The sequence below is a fragment of the Durio zibethinus genome, chromosome 26 (assembly GCF_047325235.1).
Source record: "Durio zibethinus cultivar Kanyao isolate XHJ-2024 chromosome 26, ASM4732523v1, whole genome shotgun sequence".
Classification (NCBI taxonomy): domain Eukaryota; kingdom Viridiplantae; phylum Streptophyta; class Magnoliopsida; order Malvales; family Malvaceae; genus Durio; species Durio zibethinus.
Window position 1 is genome coordinate 4,147,747 of NC_143187.1, and position 18,382 is coordinate 4,166,128.

The 18,382-nt window shown below is 30.0% G+C and overlaps 2 protein-coding genes across 2 annotated transcripts; one reads left to right on the forward strand and one right to left on the reverse strand.

Annotated features, from left to right (window-relative positions):
* The first annotated feature begins 3,593 nt into the window (after positions 1-3,593).
* LOC111274557 (homeobox-leucine zipper protein ATHB-15) lies at positions 3,594-11,508 on the forward strand. The gene is made up of 18 exons (XM_022859283.2): positions 3,594-4,904; positions 5,135-5,294; positions 5,552-5,652; positions 5,757-5,847; positions 6,161-6,256; positions 6,344-6,457; positions 6,544-6,627; positions 6,735-6,890; positions 6,976-7,050; positions 7,212-7,318; positions 7,403-7,595; positions 8,103-8,288; positions 8,430-8,510; positions 9,182-9,316; positions 9,411-9,736; positions 10,279-10,384; positions 10,835-10,984; positions 11,137-11,508. The coding sequence occupies exons 1-18, from the start codon at positions 4,696-4,698 to the stop codon at positions 11,281-11,283; spliced, it is 2,517 nt and encodes an 838-aa protein (XP_022715018.1). The 5' UTR covers positions 3,594-4,695; the 3' UTR covers positions 11,284-11,508.
* Positions 11,509-12,451: 943 nt separating this feature from the next.
* On the reverse strand, positions 12,452-13,916 carry LOC111318589 (uncharacterized). The gene has a single exon (XM_022921457.2). The coding sequence runs from the start codon at positions 13,621-13,623 to the stop codon at positions 13,012-13,014; it is 612 nt and encodes a 203-aa protein (XP_022777192.1). The 5' UTR covers positions 13,624-13,916; the 3' UTR covers positions 12,452-13,011.
* Between the last annotated feature and the right edge of the window lie 4,466 nt (positions 13,917-18,382).

The window sequence follows — 18,382 nt, forward strand, 5'->3', positions numbered from 1 at the left end:
TTATGTTAAATTTATTTAACTATATTTAATTAATTAATTAATTAATTTGTTTCATTGTTCAATAATTTTTTATATATTGATGTAATATTCGAATATAATAAAAATAATTTATACTAATAAAAAAATTCAAAAATTTTATACAACTATTTTTTAAAATGATATTAAACAAAATTAAAAATTTAAATTATAATATTTATAATTTATTTTTATTCTCCAATTGCCAATGTAATAAAAAAGTGCTTATTTAGTTTTGTTTTCATTGTTTTTTTTTTTTTTTTTTTTAATACTGGTGTAGTTACATATTAAATAAACTGAGGTTGGAGAGAAAGCTTTGAAATCGAGCAGCATGCAAAAACCTCATCATGTGTCCTCTCTGACCCACGTCAGGGCCAGACCCCACTTCTCTCTCTTGCCTTTGCTTTACTGTATTTTTTATTAGGTTAAATTGTACCCTATTCTTTAGTCAAATGATGAAATTATTTTTTAAATTTTAATATATTCAAATGAGTCTTTATATTTTAATAAATTATCAAATTTAGTTAATTTTTTAACTGTTTTAAATTATTTTTATTAAAATTAATGATGCAACATTTTAATTTGCCTGAAGTGGTATTTTAACTTAATTAGTCGTTGATTTTATCAAAATATCAAGTCTCTGTGTAAAAATGATGACGTAGCAAAAATTATATTACTCGTTTTTTTATTTTAGTTAAATGATAAAATTAATTATTTTATCTTAATATGTTTTTAAATTTTATTTTTATATATTAATTAATTATCAAATTTAATATTTGACTCAAAATAAATAAAATAAAATAAAATATAAAAAAAACTTTTTAATGCAAATAGGTATAGTAATAGAATTAATGCATGAGTTAATACGTAAATTGCATTGTACTTATGTTTTAAAATGGTATCTTTTTAGCCTGTTATAAATTAAATTTTTTATTTTCTTTTCTTTCTCATCCTTATTTTATTCTTACTTCTTTATATAAGTATTATTCAATAAACTCATATTTCAATAGGATTTTTAAAAATCATTGACAAAAAATTTATTCTAAAAATCATTAATACTCAAAAATCAATCATCGCTACCATCATTTTGTATTATCGTCCAAAGTAAAACCGAGTATAATACTTTAAAAATTCCAAACCTAAAGCATCTAAAAAAGTATTTCTTAGCAAAAAAAAATAAATGCTTATAATTGTTTTTGTTAGTTGCCTTTATTTTTGTTGTGTTATCTTATCTATTATTATCCAAAAATGTTAATATTTTCATATTTTCCTTATTTCTTCATTTTATAATTTCCTTTTTTTACTTTAAATTATTGATTTTTATCAACTAAATAATAAAAATAAATAATAAATAAAATGAGCTTGGGTCTTAATTTTTTGGCTAAAAATTTAATTTCACAATTAACGCCTAATTGATCAAAAATTGATTTTAGAATCCAATATCGAGATGAAATTCAAATCCCATTTAATATCGAAAAAATTTTTGAAAAAAAAAATGTTTACAATAGCTCTCATTATTGATTGTATATTGGATTTGTTGATTATGAGCTTTTTTTAGCTAATTTCTATGCTTCTGTTATTTAAAAAAAATATATCTATTATTTTTCTTTATATTTAAAAAATATTGAAAATATAAATTAACAAAAAATCAAAATCAAAATGGATAAATAAAATATATAATTTAGTTTATATCGTGCTTATAATCTAATTTGAAATTTATCCAATTTATCAAACCAAATCCAATTAATAATTCAATTATATAAACAAAATTTAATATGAAAAAAATGTCATGGTAAATGTAATAATTTATGTTTTATGTGTTATTTTAGAATAAATTTTAAATTCTATAATTAATTGATATATAGAGATAAATTTTGAATACATATTAAGATAAAATGATTAATTTCACTATTTAATCAAAATATAAAAACGAGTTATATAATTTGAGAAAAGTTATAAAAAAAAAATAATAACCTATCAAAAAATTATCATATCATCATTTTAACAACATAGACTTTACATATCAGTAAAGTTAATAATCATATAAAAAAAATGACATATTAGAAAAATAAAAAATACTACATCATCAATTTTAACAAAAAAATTTGAATAGTTCATAATTTAACTAAATTTGATAAAGATATAACTTGAACATATTAAAGTAAAGAGACTAATTTCATCATTTAACTAAAGTATATGAATTTGGTGTACAATTTAACCTATTTTTTATTAATATTTTATAAGCCTTTCACTCAATTCTCATGAATCTCATTCTCATCCCTCCAGAGCATTTTCTCTACCACCTTGTTTCTTTCCTTTTAACACTTTTGCCACTTCACTATTTTTATGTTTTCCGTTAATTTTTAGTATTTTATAATTACAAATACAAATGAAATTATAATCTTAATCAATTATTACATTTATATATAATATATTATTAAATAAATAATTAATAAATTAAAATATAATTAAAAAATTAAACTCACACATAATAATTTTGATCGTATGATCTTGAGATTATAAAATTTTGTTATCATTAAATTAAGACTTTATTAATAAAATTTTTCTATAATTACTAACTATTTTTTTAAAATTTATAATAGTTTATTGTAATCATAATACAATAGGCATTACTTAACATTTTTTATTTTTAAAATAAAAAACTTAATTTCATTATCAATAAAATTTTTTAAACAGAAAATTGATTTTTTCAATAAAAATTTATGATGCCTTGAAATTGATTTAATATTGTGTTTGATTACAACAGTCGAATTTGATAGAAAACATAATGCAAAAAACAAAAAGAAATCGTGACGAAAGTCTTGGTTGACGTTGTGAGTAACAAACTGTTTACGCCTAAATATTTCGTCATATCATTCAATCGATAAGAACAATGAAAAGCATGTACAAAAGGCATGGAAGTAATTAACATGAAATGATGACCCGCGTTTATTAAATTTCTGATTAAAAATCAACAATTAAAAAATATATTTTTTAATTGTTTTTAATTATAATTTTTTTATTGCAAGTTGTAATTAAAATGTTTAAATGGGTTTTAATCATATTTCTTAAAGTCCTATAACATTGAAAAATTTTCTTGTATTTCTAAATATTATTTTTTTTTTGCTTTTGATAAATAAAACTTTAATCATCCAAAAATGAAAATAAAATATTGAAAGTCATTTACTGTTAATCTAAAAATTTTAACCAAAAAATTAAATGTTTATAAGAAACCCCAAAATGCGAGGGCAATATTGTAACTCAAGGACCTCGCAGCCAATAAAGTTATATATAATTAGAAGGAGTATAAGCAATCAAAGGGCAAAACAAGCCATTTGTTTTAAAACCAATTTGAAAAAGAAAAGAAACATTAAAAAAGTATTACTTTCCTATATTGGTCTGCACAGTGAAATGTCTGCTACAGCACTGTTCCTCTGTTTCACAGTGGGGAAGCCAAAAGTGACGAACCAATGAAAATACTTGCACAGATAAGAACCAAAAATACCAAAAAACCAAACTATATTAAGTTGAAAAAAAAAAAAAAAACCCTCAAAAGCAACCAAAAGCAAAAGCCAATCGAACTGCTCTGTCTCTGCCCGTATCTTACTTTTTCTTCTTTTTCTTCTTCATTCCGCCATTTCCTCTACCAACAATATCCCTCACTGTTCTTTTCTTTTTTTTCTTTTTTAAATCTCTTTCTGTTGTAGTTTTCTAAATCCATTTCTTTTTTTTTTTTTGCTTGTTCAAAAAAAGGGCTATTATGGTGAAAAGTGAAGCTCTGGTTTTTGGTGATTGAATCCCCAGAAAGAAAGAAACGATGTTTCAGAGGTTAGGGACGATTTGGTTCTTTCCCAAAATGGAGATCGGTGAAACGGTGTCGTTAAAGATTGTTCTTTGGCGTTAACCTGGAGAGATCTCTATTTTCCAGAGAGAGAAAGAAAGGGTGCTTTGAATCCAGAGAAAAGTTCAAAGCGTGGAAACGTTTCTTTTGTTTTTTTTTTTACTTTTGTCCCGTTTAACTTTTAGGAGGTGTCTTGGTGACTCAGAATCGGAAGGCTGGCAGAGTGGAATCGGTAACTGGGTCCAAGAAAAAAGCTTTTTTTTTTAATTTTTTGTTTGGAGGAAAATAATGGTTGGTTGAATCAGATCGGGTTTTACGAATAGGAAGGTCTGATCTCGAAAGATATTCAGAGATTTTTCTTGGAGTTTGGGGCTGTCCTCAAAGAGTGCCAAAAGAAGCAAGGTCCAAGGATTACTCTGTCCCCAATCAGGATATCGTTGTTCCTTGCGGGTTTTACCTTTCTCTCTATTACTTTTCTTTATCCTTAACATTTCACAATCAAGCATTAAACAATTCCAAAGCTGTATGATTTCAGTTATCTTATGATGAAAACCTAGAAGAAGGCAAAAACAAAGAATTCCTTTTGTGTCCTTTTCATTTTCAAGCTATGAAGTAACTCAAGGAAGAGAGACAAGAAAACCATTATTTTTTCTTAGTTCTTGTTGGTGGGTTTTTGTAAAAATTGGTAAACTTTGGTTATTAGATTGAGTTTCAGTTCAGTGTTTTATTCAGTTTCTTGTGATTTAAGGAAGGGACGTTGCAGAGGTTGTGGTTTTAGGAAAGGGTGGCTATTTGGGGTTATTGGGTAATTGTAAAATTTTGAGGGTGAAGTTTGAAAGATGGCAATGTCCTGCAAGGATGGTAAACCTGGCAGCCTGGATAACGGGAAATATGTAAGGTACACACCTGAGCAGGTTGAGGCCCTTGAAAGGCTCTATCATGAATGCCCCAAGCCTAGTTCGATTCGTCGTCAGCAGCTGATTAGGGAGTGCCCTATTCTCTCCAACATTGAGCCTAAACAGATCAAAGTTTGGTTCCAAAATAGAAGGTTTGCTTTTGATTTTGTTCAGTGTCTGTGCTTAGTACAATTTACTTGCTTCAATGAATTCGTCTTCAGTTTTATTGATTATGATAACGGAAATGAATAAGAAGAAACTAACCAAATGTGGGATTATTAGTATTTGTCTTGTCCTTGGTTGGTTAGATTTTTTGTTTTTCAGTTAAAATATCATTTTAGTTATAATAATGTATGTTACTGTTTATGTTTTTAATTTACAGATGTCGAGAGAAGCAGAGGAAAGAGGCATCACGCCTTCAAGCTGTAAATAGGAAGCTGACAGCAATGAACAAGCTTTTGATGGAGGAAAATGATAGGTTGCAGAAGCAGGTGTCACAACTGGTGTATGAAAACGGCTATTTTCGCCAACATACTCAGAATGTGAGTATTTATGCTTTTGGTTTCTGGGTTGTTTAATTGTACTTTTGTTCTTTTCTGTTACTTAAATTTTGTTGGAGTAGAAAAGGAAATTTGGAAGTTTAATTGTTTTCTAATTCAACCTATGGCAATTGCCTTTCTGCAAATAAGCTATTAAATTGGAGCTGATTTTTTTTCGTTTTATTTTCATTTTTATATACTTTCTATGAATTTTGAGTTACATGGAAATTGAGAGAGAAGGATTGGGTTGTTTCTTCCAGGCTACACTTGCAACAAAAGATCCAAGCTGTGAATCGGTGGTGACGAGTGGCCAACACCACGTGACACCTCAGCATCCTCCGAGAGATGCTAGTCCTGCAGGGTTAGTGCGTTTATGGTTGTTACGTCCTTTTCTTCCATCGTGCTCCGTGACCACTTTGTTGTGTGTATTTGTGGGTTATTAATTGATGCTTGTATTTTTTCCAGGCTTTTGTCCATTGCAGAAGAGACTTTAGCAGAGTTTCTTTCAAAGGCCACTGGAACTGCTGTAGAGTGGGTCCAAATGCCTGGAATGAAGGTATCTCTTGACCTTTTTTCCCCAATATTTGATATTAAATTAACTACTCTTTTCTTATTACTATAATATAAAACTTTGAATAAAACATCTCGTTTTGAAGTTAAAAAATTACGAATCTTCTTGACATGCTTATTTTCTGCAGTGCTAGACCTTAATTCCCATAATATATTTTTTAATGGGTTTACGGAGACTGGGTTAGAATGTAACTTTTTTGGGGGTAAAATTATGTCACAGGGATAACCATAAATTGTTTCATTAAGCACCAAAATTTGACTTTTAATCCATTCACCTTATCTCTTTTTGACTTTAACAGCCTGGTCCGGATTCCATAGGAATCGTTGCTATTTCTCATGGTTGCACTGGAGTGGCAGCACGTGCTTGCGGCCTTGTGGGTCTTGAACCTACAAGGGTAAATCTACTTGTCTTTGTAGCCTGCTACTACTTCCTCTTCATTTTAAGTTTGAACTTTGAAGTTCAATAAGTATGTTACTTCCAGGTTGCAGAACTCCTCAAGGATAGGCCTTCATGGTTTCGCGATTGCCGAGCTGTGGATGTCCTAAATGTGCTGCCTACTGCCAATGGTGGAACCATTGAGCTGCTGTACATGCAGGTCAGTGCTCATCACTGTTTTGTGGTTTTCAGACCTTTTTGGTGCATTATTATTTGGTAATCTATTCAAATTTGTTGATGATATAGCTGTATGCGCCAACAACATTGGCGCCTGCTCGTGACTTCTGGTTGCTGCGTTATACTTCTGTTCTAGAAGATGGAAGCCTTGTGGTATGTGGTTTGATAAGTATTCTTATTTTTGGTTCATCATGGGACCAAATATGTTTTAACCATTTTAAAAAGACTGATTCTTTCATAATGATTTTTGCAATGCCTAGGTGTGTGAGAGGTCGCTTAAAAATACTCAAAATGGTCCTAGCATGCCAGCAGTGCAGCATTTTGTGAGAGCAGAAATGTTGCCAAGTGGTTACCTTATCCGACCTTGTGAGGGAGGTGGTTCAATCATCCACATTGTTGATCATATGGATTTGGAGGTATACCTGTTTTCTGTATCTAAATTTCTTCAAATATATATTCACAACATATGATACTTAACTTGGAATGTTTATTATCAACCAGCCATGGAGTGTGCCAGAAGTGTTGCGTCCGCTTTATGAATCATCAACAGTGCTTGCTCAAAAGACAACAATGGCGGTAAGATTGTTTTGCCCAGTTAGCATTCCTGCATATGGCTGCCTTTTTCTTTTGGCTCACCAACATCTGAAACTGTTTTGAGGATGGCTTGTAGACTCAAAAGTTCTAAAATTGTAGGTTTAGAAAAAGGATGGGGATCTTATGTTCTGATTTTCTTTTAGGCTTTACGCCAACTGAGGCAGATTGCTCAAGAAGTTTCTCAGTCTAATGTGACTGGCTGGGGACGACGTCCAGCAGCCTTAAGAGCACTTAGCCAGAGGTTAAGCAGGTTAGTTTCCAAGTGCTTTTCATAACATAATATGTCTTTTAATATTGATATGCTTTTTACAATTTGATAGATGATTCCTGACAGGGGTTTTAATGAGGCTCTCAATGGTTTTGCTGATGAGGGGTGGTCAATGATGGGAAATGATGGCATGGATGATGTTACTATCCTTGTGAACTCATCTCCTGACAAACTAATGGGCCTCAATCTTTCCTTTGGTAATGGATTTCCATCTGTCAGCAATGCAGTCTTATGTGCTAAAGCATCAATGCTTTTACAGGTGTGGATGCTTCGCACTTTTCTGTCTTGATGGTTCAGGGGAAAATATTTTGGGAAGTATATAACATTGTTTCCGGACTTTCCATAAAGTTTGCTGTTCTTATGTTTTTCTGGTTGCTATGACGCTGCCTTTTTACTTTGGAGGGCTTTTCCTTCCCCCGCCTCATATCTTTGTTAGAACTGAAAGTGGCTATATATTTTCCTGATCTTTTTTTTCATGTGTCCTTTTATTTAATGCAAGTGCCCCCCCCCCCCCCCCCCCAACAAAGTTGCTTGTTGCCTGTCTTAGTATCTACAGTTTTGCAGCTAATGAGAAAAGCAATTTGTATCACCTGAATGCTCTTGTCAATTTTATCTAATACTTTGCTAGCTCTACAGGATTAAATTTCTTTTCATGGTCTGAATATTATTATCTGCATAGTTGCAAACCATTTTATTATATCAATACTCTTTTCTTGGTCAATAAATTTCATTTTTTTCTCTTCGCTCTTTGCTGTTTCTCTTTTAGAATGTACCTCCTGCAATCCTTCTCCGTTTTCTGCGGGAACACAGATCAGAATGGGCAGACAGCAGCATTGATGCCTACTCAGCTGCAGCGGTTAAAGTTGGTCCCTGTAGCTTACCAGGGTCTAGAGTAGGAGGTTTTGGCGGTCAAGTTATACTACCCCTGGCACATACCATTGAGCATGAAGAGGTAAGAAAATTAAATTCTATAGCAATTAAAAATGTCTTGTGTTATCATATCATTAGTTTCAACTTTCTGCATTGATGATTTGGCCTTTTGCTTATATGTATTAATTAACATTTGACAAATATTTTTTTATGTCATTATTAGTTCCTAGAGGTCATTAAGTTGGAGGGAATTGCAAATTCTCCTGAAGACGCAATAATGCCAAGAGATGTTTTTCTCTTGCAAGTAAGTATTCTTATTTTTGCTTGTCATCAACTTCATGGTTTTTTCTTGCTACAATATGTGTTGACTGATTTTAACTTCAGGTCTCTTTCTTCTGTCCTGAGTTATTTGCACAATTGTGTAATACACTGCTTAAATTGTGATAATGTTTTATTTTCTGCTGTGGAGTTTCATTGCAATTCTTTTTTATTATATTTTTTGGAACAAGAGGAAAGGGAACTCAAACAGAACTCACACCACAAGTAAGGTTCAGAGGTTGACAACGGCAATCCAATGTTATTTGGTTATGTTTGGCTTAGTGAGTGGGACTTTTCCATGGATGTGTTCTTTTGGTTTGTAATAACAGTATGTTTCTATGGTAGTATCTTTGAGCAAAGAGATACATCCCTTTTACTTACGCTTTCTGCTCTTTCAAATTTCTTGTCGAACAGCTGGACTTCTAGTTGTTTATTTGTGTATTTGCAACTGATGCTATGATTTCATTTAATTAAGAAGTTTTAACAATTTTAGGGTGTGAGGGTGGTTGGTGTGGGGGATTTTAACATTTGGATAAAAATGTTGGATGTGGGATTTACCATTGTAGTCATTTAGATTGCTACTAGCCTTTCATAGCATTTCTCCTTGTTTTTTTAGTATTGTCTTCTTGCATAATTAACTGTGGAACTGTTTTATAGCTATGCAGTGGAATGGATGAAAATGCTGTGGGCACCTGTGCTGAGCTTATATTTGCTCCCATTGATGCTTCTTTTGCTGATGATGCACCTCTTCTGCCTTCTGGTTTTCGCATCATTCCTCTCGATTCTGGGAAGGTTGGCATCTATCTATTATGTTAAGCAGGGTCTTTTGTAAGTTTTTTCTGCATCTTTTGTGCGGTCTCTTATTAAGCACTGTAAAGTGATGCAGGAAGCCTCTAGTCCAAATCGAACTCTTGACCTTGCTTCTGCTCTTGATATTGGGCCAGCTGGAAATAAAGCATCTAATGATTACTGGTCTAATTCTGGCTGTATGAGATCTGTGATGACTATAGCATTTGAGTTTGCCCTTGAGAGCCACATGCAAGAACATGTTGCATCCATGGCCAGGCAATACGTCCGCAGCATTATATCTTCGGTTCAGAGGGTGGCATTAGCACTTTCTCCTTCTCATCTAAGTTCACATGCTGGTCTCCGAACCCCACTGGGTACTCCTGAAGCACAGACACTTGCTCGTTGGATCTGCCAGGGTTATAGGTACATCAGCCCTCCTTTCTTTCCAGGATGGATTTTATTCACTGTTATATTATTTTGACATTAAGTTGGCGAAGGAGATTCAACCTCAAGGGTTTTTAGGGATAAGGTGTGGCTACCAACAGGCTATTGGCTCATCCGTGAAAGGGAGGATTATTAACATGATGTCTTTTGCACTGTCAAATAAGAGATACTTGCTGTCAATTTGCCTGGGGTTTATTTTTACGGATTTGAATTTTTGGGTTTAATCTATCTGTCTACTCTTAACTTCCTTTTTCTAGTGAATGTCATGTTTTAGAACAAAAGTCAATCAAATGTTGCTAGTTGAAACTTATGGACTCCAAAAAGTCAATCATACCAGAAAACGTCAATCTTCTAAGTTTGTGCAATTGTAATGATAGATTCAAGAATCTGACTCATTGAATTTGGTTTATGCTCTTGGATTAACGTATCCCATGCATGTAAAAAATGTTGCATAAGCTGGACATTTGTGCTAGGAACCTGCTATATTTTGAACCGTGGATGATTTGTCTCTAATTTTGCAGGGTCTACATGGGTGTTGAACTGCTCAAATCTAGCGGTGAAGGGAGTGAATCCATCCTCAAGACCTTGTGGCATCACTCAGATGCTATCATGTGCTGCTCTCTTAAGGTATGTGTGAAGTATTTAATACCTCCCTTCCCCCTTCGCTTTTCTTCCTTTCCTTTGTCTTATCATCTGTACTATCAAAATATGAAATTTTCTATTATAGAAGTAATGTGGGGTTGAAACAATGTCAAATTGAACCTATATATTTTAGTCTGAGGGTGTTTGTATGAGTGTTAACATTCAAGATACACCGAGTAAAACTAAGTGCTTCTTGATATAATTTAGTAATCTATCAAGAAAATAAAGTTGTGGAGTCTTCGTTTTCGTGTTATAATTTTTCATCGAATCATTTCTTTGCATAAGCACTGAATCTCAAATTAGTGTTGGACTGAATTCCCTTTGTCTTCCTCTCTTCTATATTTTTGACCATTATATTTTCATTATTTTATAAATGCTAATTCTCGCCTTTATTTATTTAAATCTGTTTTTATCTAAAACTAGTATTCTTTGCAGGCATTGCCCGTATTTACCTTTGCAAATCAGGCTGGGCTTGACATGCTGGAGACAACCCTGGTTGCTCTGCAGGACATAACTTTGGAGAAGATATTTGATGATCATGGACGAAAAACTCTCTGCACGGAGTTCCCACAGATCATGCAACAGGTCTATCATTATGTTCTCATTTCTAACTAGAATAACGACATCTTTGAAAGCGAAAGCCAATTAATGGATATCAAATGTATTAAAATATTACTTTTAGGTACTAGATTTAACCGAATTTTATTCTTTGTTTTGACATGTTTTTCTCCTGGTAGGGTTTTGCTTGTCTACAAGGTGGGATCTGTTTATCAAGCATGGGAAGACCAGTTTCATATGAGAGAGCAGTAGCTTGGAAGGTGTTGAATGAAGAGGAGAATGCTCATTGCATCTGCTTTATGTTTATCAATTGGTCTTTTGTCTGAACTTTGGGACCATGAAGGACAGACAACTCTTGAATTATGTTTTATATTTTGTTGGCTTGTTTGTCTTTAGTCCGTAAAGACCTTGTAAAACTCTTCAGGCTTGTTTTCCTCCGTACTTTAGACTGCCTAATGTTACTGGTATCTTATGCACGAATCAGTTGATTGACAATGCGTGTAAAACTGTATTCAGGATTTGAGAGTGAACTTGATTTGGTTTCGACCGTAGACCCGACAATTCGGTAGGATCTAATTTTCCTAGGCATAAGCAGTAACTAAAACATGATGCCTCAGCTCATCCGGTTCACAAGTTTTCCTGTCTGTTGATTATGGTAGAAGAGATGCCAGATAAAATTATGAGCCAATCATGCATCAAATCTAGTAATAAGAAAATTGGTTGTGAAGCCATTCATCAACTATATGTTAAAGACAACTAGATAGAAAAGAGACCATCGAAAGGATCTCCCCATGGGAGTGAAGTATGTCTTTATCCAAGTACAAAGTCATTTTTCCTCATTCAGAGTTTGGTGCAATCTTATGATCAGCATTAGAAATGAAACAGCTCCAAAGATGATCAGACAGGATGGAGCTAAGCCCCTGAAGCTCAGCTCACATATAAGTAAAAAACTCAAGATTAAACATGTATATATTATTGTTAGAAGACTGATTTACAAGTATAAAAGAATATCTCATCTATTTTTTTAAAACAATTGATTTATACAAATTTTTCTAAAGGTGCCATTTAATAAGTTTAAATTCAAAATTTAATATTTATAATTTTTCGTCTATCCTTGAAGGTATTTTTTATAAAAAAAAAATAGTATAAGTTCAAAGTTATGCAAAGTGAGAGAGTCAAAAGTATTCATCAATCGATTTCAGACAAAAAAAATTTATCAAAATGAGTTCATATTTAATACAATATTAGTATATAAATTTTATATAGTATCAATAAATTAAAGGATAATAATTCATTAATAAGATAGATTAGATGATACCACCTTATTAATAAGTAAATTTTTTAAAAAAATTTAATTTGTATACATTTGTTTCAAGAGTTTATATTTGTTTATTAATAAAGTGTCATTATCTGATTCACTGATAATGTATAGAATTTATATATTAATAGTGTATAAAATATAAATTATCTATTAAAGAGAAAAAACATGCATTAGATAAAAAAAGATTTCAAATACTATCATAGTAATTGCTAATACTCAAAATAATAGGAGTCATTTATTGATATACCATACAATATCTCCGGATACGTATGTATTTAGTACATGAAAATGAGTTACAATTGCTTTCTAGCCAGCACAATTTACGGGGGTAGGAAAAAAGGGATGCAAAAGAAGCAATTGAACCAACCTAAAAAACCCTACCTAGCCAGCTAGAAGGTGGTTTAGTTTTGGGTTCTAAGAAACATACCCCTAGAAGAGAGAAAAGCAGGAAGAATTTTGCGCCCACCTAAAAAAAAGGAAAATTCTAAAGCAAGATCAGAGAGCAAATTACCATATTATACAAATTAATCAACTAAGGATATAGAAAAATATACTCCTTAAGAAGATTTCATGGATAAGAGAGAGTTTTGGACCCAACCCAAAAAATTTCATGGTGTGATGAGTGAAAAGGTTTGGTACATGGAAGGAGGCCATGGAAATGAAATTAGTAGAAGGCTCAAAAGGAGAGGAAGGGGAGATGAAGGGAAAAAGAAGCCTTTGGGCCAACTACTCTTCAGTTTGCTACTGTGAGATCATTCATCTCCCTTGTAATTGCAGGAATGCAACTCGAACTCCTAGCGATGCCACCTTTCTTTTGAGCTCCTGATTTATCCCTAGGGCCAAAAGATTTGGCCCTAAGACTTTTCCCTTCCAATCTTGAACTCTTCCTCAAAATCTCCCTCATGGCTTCAGCTGTCAACAAAGCTGGATAAGCCCTCCCAAACTTGTTAAACCTAGCACATGTATTCATATGTGCACTTAAAGCTTCCTCTATCTTGCCTCCATTTTTCTCCATCTCTTCTTTCACTGCCTCAGCACATAAGCCACATATCCATTTCCCCAAGAACTTGTTTCGGACACGCTCGATGTACTCCGGGGTGCACTCTTCACTCATGCCACAACACTCACACTTTGCATCCTCCACTTCGGATATGGCTGGAAGCTGTTTCTCATCCACTACAACTGCAGCTGATTCTTTATAGTTATCAAGAACTTCTTTGCTGACAAGTTGAAAAGTGATGTCCGATATGGTTCGATGGAGGCTGTCGTTTGAGAGCCTTGGTGGCTTGGGGAAGTTGTTGCTCCTTGTGTAAGTACTAGTAATAGCCTCTCCATGCGGTGCCATGGTAGGTCACAAAAACCCAAAGTCTAGATATCGGAAACTTCGTAGGAAACAATTGAAAATGATGAACTAAGTATTGAGTTTTGGAAATGAAGAAACTTGGAGAAGAGCTTGGAAGGTTCTTTATCAAACTCCAATGGTACTGGGTAGAGGGTTAAGTGCATTATCTTATTTATAGCAGGTGGGATCCCTTCTTTTGCATCTAACAAGTGAAGTTTATGTGTGGATCCTGTGGACTCACATGTCGGCTATCAGTGGCTGCAAAGCATGCACCATGTCCAGTATGGCCTTAAAAACATGCTAGATTTTTCAAGAAATGCCAACTTGTTTTTGGCTTTTGGGTTAAAAGCTAACTGTTCATCTTAATCCAGCGAGGAGAGCATCATTGTCATTTCATGGAAAAGTTTGAGGATATTTTTTTCATGTTCACCTTCACCACTACTGTTCCATTTTGGGCAGTTGGGTTCATCATCAGTTGATGCAATTAATGGGGAAGTTTTATGTCCTTATAGCTATATATATATATACATATAGTTTGTTGAAGAAATAACTTAGGATCCTGAGGATAATTAATTAATGTTGCCTAGTCAATTTTTTATACAAATCAAGGTGAAGTTTTTTAGTATAAAAGAGGCATAAACTTCAAAAAATTTAAGACGTCATTGAGTCCTATTTTCATGGTTAATTAAGCCTGTTCCACAATTATATAGATGGAACATGAAATCTTACATGTTATCTACCTATATCCATATGGAAAGAAATTACTGTATTCAATTAGTTTATACAATTATTTTTAAAAGATGATATTTAATTTATTCTAAATGTATCCTCTTTTTATATTTAAAAAATTGTGTTTAGATATTACTAACCAAAATTAATATATATTCAATAAGTTGTTCCCAATCATATATATATATATATATATATATGTATTATATTACAACATATATAATTACTAGATAACATTTGCTGGCATGGACACCTACGTGGATAGTTTCTTTTTTTGACATATAAGATAATTTTTAAAATTTCTCATTATATTGACACATAAAATATTTATTAATTTTAACTTATTTATAAAAAAATATTTTAAAAATTATTAAATTATCTAAAATTTTAAAATTTAATAAAAAATAAATTTAAATTCTAATGAAATTACTTTCTCTTGTATATTACCGCATCTCAATTTAAAATTAATTTAAAAATAATTTATCTTTTCAAATTTATTTGCACTTAACATGATTATTTAAATTTATCAAAACTTTTAAAAATATAATTTAATATCTTTAATATTTTTTATAAATAACCCTTGCATTATCTCTAGTTTTTAAATATATTAGTTATAGATAAAGATAATTTTAATAAACAATCCCCTAGCTTTAAAAAATGTATTTAGATATATCTGAATCAAAATAAAATTTAAATTTAAATCAATATTTGTCATAGACTTTTAATATTAATATTTTAAGAAAATGTAAAAAAAAAATATATAAATACCAAAACAACTTCGGGAAAACCCTCATTGTTGATAGTTCTTAGTTATATAACTTTCCTAATGTCCTACAAAACATATAAGCTAAATGTATTTTCCTTACTATTAATTTAATCTCTATTTTTATTAGTTTATGTTTGCTATAGGAACTAACATGCTTTTTTTTAGTAAACATATTATTCACTCCATCAGGTAAGATTTTTTTTTTCAAATTAGTAGTAACATTTCTTTTTTTATTTCTCAATTCATAATAAATTTAATTAGAACGCACTTAAGCTAATATCTTTTTTATTATGATTTAAAAATAAATAAAAAAATAAACTTAATAATTTGTTTCATTTATTTATGCAGATGAAATCATAGTGCATAACTAAATAATAATAAAAAGAAAATTTATGTTAGATAGCTTTTAAACTCTAATAAGCCATGTTGGTCACTTTGATGGAATTTCTTGAGTTTAGAGTTATCAAGTAATTATCTAATTAGATTTTTTTTTTGGAAGATAAAGGTATAAAATACCAAAGTTTAAATATTATTATCTGATTAAATATTATTTATAGATAAAATTATTATTTAAATATATTTATGGATTAAATTTTATTAAGACTTAAATGAAAATTCAATTATATATAATATTATATTACAACATATAAGAATATCTTATAAGATTTGCTCACATGTAATCTTACTTATACAATCTATTTTGATGACATATAAGATAGTTTTAAAAATATAACCAAATAAGCATTTTTGCATGATTACTTACATATACAATCTATACATAGGATAATTCTTCAATTTTAATTATTTACCAAATAATTTTAAAATTTTAAAAATTAAGTTTATCCAATATTTCAATTTTATACAAACTTTAACTTAATTTAAAGCACAAAAAATCTTAACTAACTCTTATCATCAATATATATCAAATCCAAAATTCAAATGCTAACTTTTAAATATAAAATATTTTTCGATTAAATCATTATAATTTTACTAACTTTTTGACTTTTTTCTATGTATATCACTTTAAATATTTGGATTAATTATATGTAAAGCATACAAATTAAATATAATTTAGATATATTTCTTTTAAAATAAAAATTTCCAATAATATACATATATCTCTTTTAAATTTGAAAATTTCAATATTTTCATAGATTTCCTTATAATCTTTTAATATTTGGTATTTTTTTTTAAAATTCAGACAAATTAAAATCACTTATTATATACTTTATACTTTCAAAATCTTTTAATATTTCATTGATTGAACTTGCATTGATTATAGATTAAATATGAAATATGTATTTCCACATCTAATAATCCTACAAGTAAATATGACGATTCGTGTATTTGTGTCATGTAAAATATTAAAATTCATGTATTTGTACCATGTTTTATACGAAAATTATTTATCATAATTCATGTTGACATGAAAATATAAAATACAATTTTTTTTTATTTTGTTAAACCCATATATAGTTATTACTACAATTTTAAGTCGTGTCACCTTCGTGTTTTATTTTCGTATCGTGTTATCGTATTATATTTTAAATTGTCAAAACTATCTACAAGTATATTATTTTTATTTAAATTCTTTTAACACAAAATTTTTAATATTTTTTAATGGTTTGATCAATATTACAATTAAGTTAAGGTAATGTGAATTTTTTTTTTAGTTAATTTTATTTTCTAACATTATTGTTTATTTTTAACTCTTTTCTTATTTGCTTCACATTTTCTAATTATTTTAATTATTTTGTTTTATTAAGATCACAGTTTTCAAATACCAAAACAAAATTTATTGGTATATATTTTTTTATGCCAAGAAACAATCATTGAATAAAGAAATTGGTTTTATATAATTTATAGATAATATATATGCATTTCATTCATTAGATTTTTTATATTTTGTATTGAGTTTAACTTTATAAAAATCCTACTCTATGCGAAGATTCTACTCAGATGCCAAATAATTAGTTAGTCATTAATCTTTTTTACTTATTTTTTTGACATATGAAACTTCTCGATAATGGTTTTTAACATGCAAGGTTATTTTTATTATAATATTTTATTAAATGAAAAGTGAGAAAAAAAATAGAGTAAAGAGAATTATTATCATTATTATTAATTCTATATTTAAATTTTTAAATATTTATTTTTTTAACTTTTATATTAACACATTTTTTCTCAAATAAAAAAAGTGATAAGATGAATTATACATATGAATATTAAGCCACAAAATATTACTTTTCGTGAAGGTAATGATAATAAGTTTTGCTTAGTCAATAAATATTTTTCAATTCAAGAATTTCTAGATTATTTTTTATTATTTTGTAACTTAAATAGGTTTTTACATATTTTTGTAACTTGAGTAGGTCTTTTACATTAATTATTAGTTTTGGAATCACATAGATTTAAAAATGAGAATCTACTATATTCCAAAGAAATTTCTTTTGGATCCAAAGTAATTTTTTTTATCTATTAGTTACATAAATATTTTAATGTGAATTGATGTTTAATTGTTGACAAATATTTTAATATAGTTTTTTTCAATTTATTTATTGTAATAAATTTTAATTAATAATTTCACAAAGTTAAAATATTTTAATTAATAAATAAAGATAATTTGTGTATCGTTTAGGTTACAAATTAGTAAGACGAAGAAAATGAAAACTAATGAACAATAGATGGTGAAACCTTGTAGCACATGTATCACATTATTTATTAGTTTGTTGATATGATTTTTTATTTTTTTGTCTTTAATTAATCAACTTTAGAAAATGTAAATGAAATAATTTGTCTCTAAAAGAATACAAAGAGTTGGGAATTCACGTGAGAGCCTAAACTAGCCACATGCACCTTAGCCCAACCACCTTTTCATTTTTGGAGACAACAACATTAAACGAAAGGACGTGTTCATTTTATGAATCAATCTCTAAAACCATAAGAACCTGAGAGCATCACGAGAACGCACGAGAAACAGAGAGAAGATAGAAAGGTAGTTGAGGTTAGGTTTTTCTGTTTTGGCATAAAGAAAAATTAAAGCAATATGATAAATTAATTCACATTTATCTTGAAAAAAAAAGTTATGAAAATGAAATTACCTTTGGGTTTGTGGGTTTCAACTGGCCTGGCTACTTTGGAAACACTTTTACTGTTCATTATATAGTTAGGCTAATAGCGATGGGTGGGTTTGGTTTTGGACTTTGAATAAACCACGGTTTTTGAAGGTTGAGAGTTTGCACGATTATACATAGCTAGCCATATATG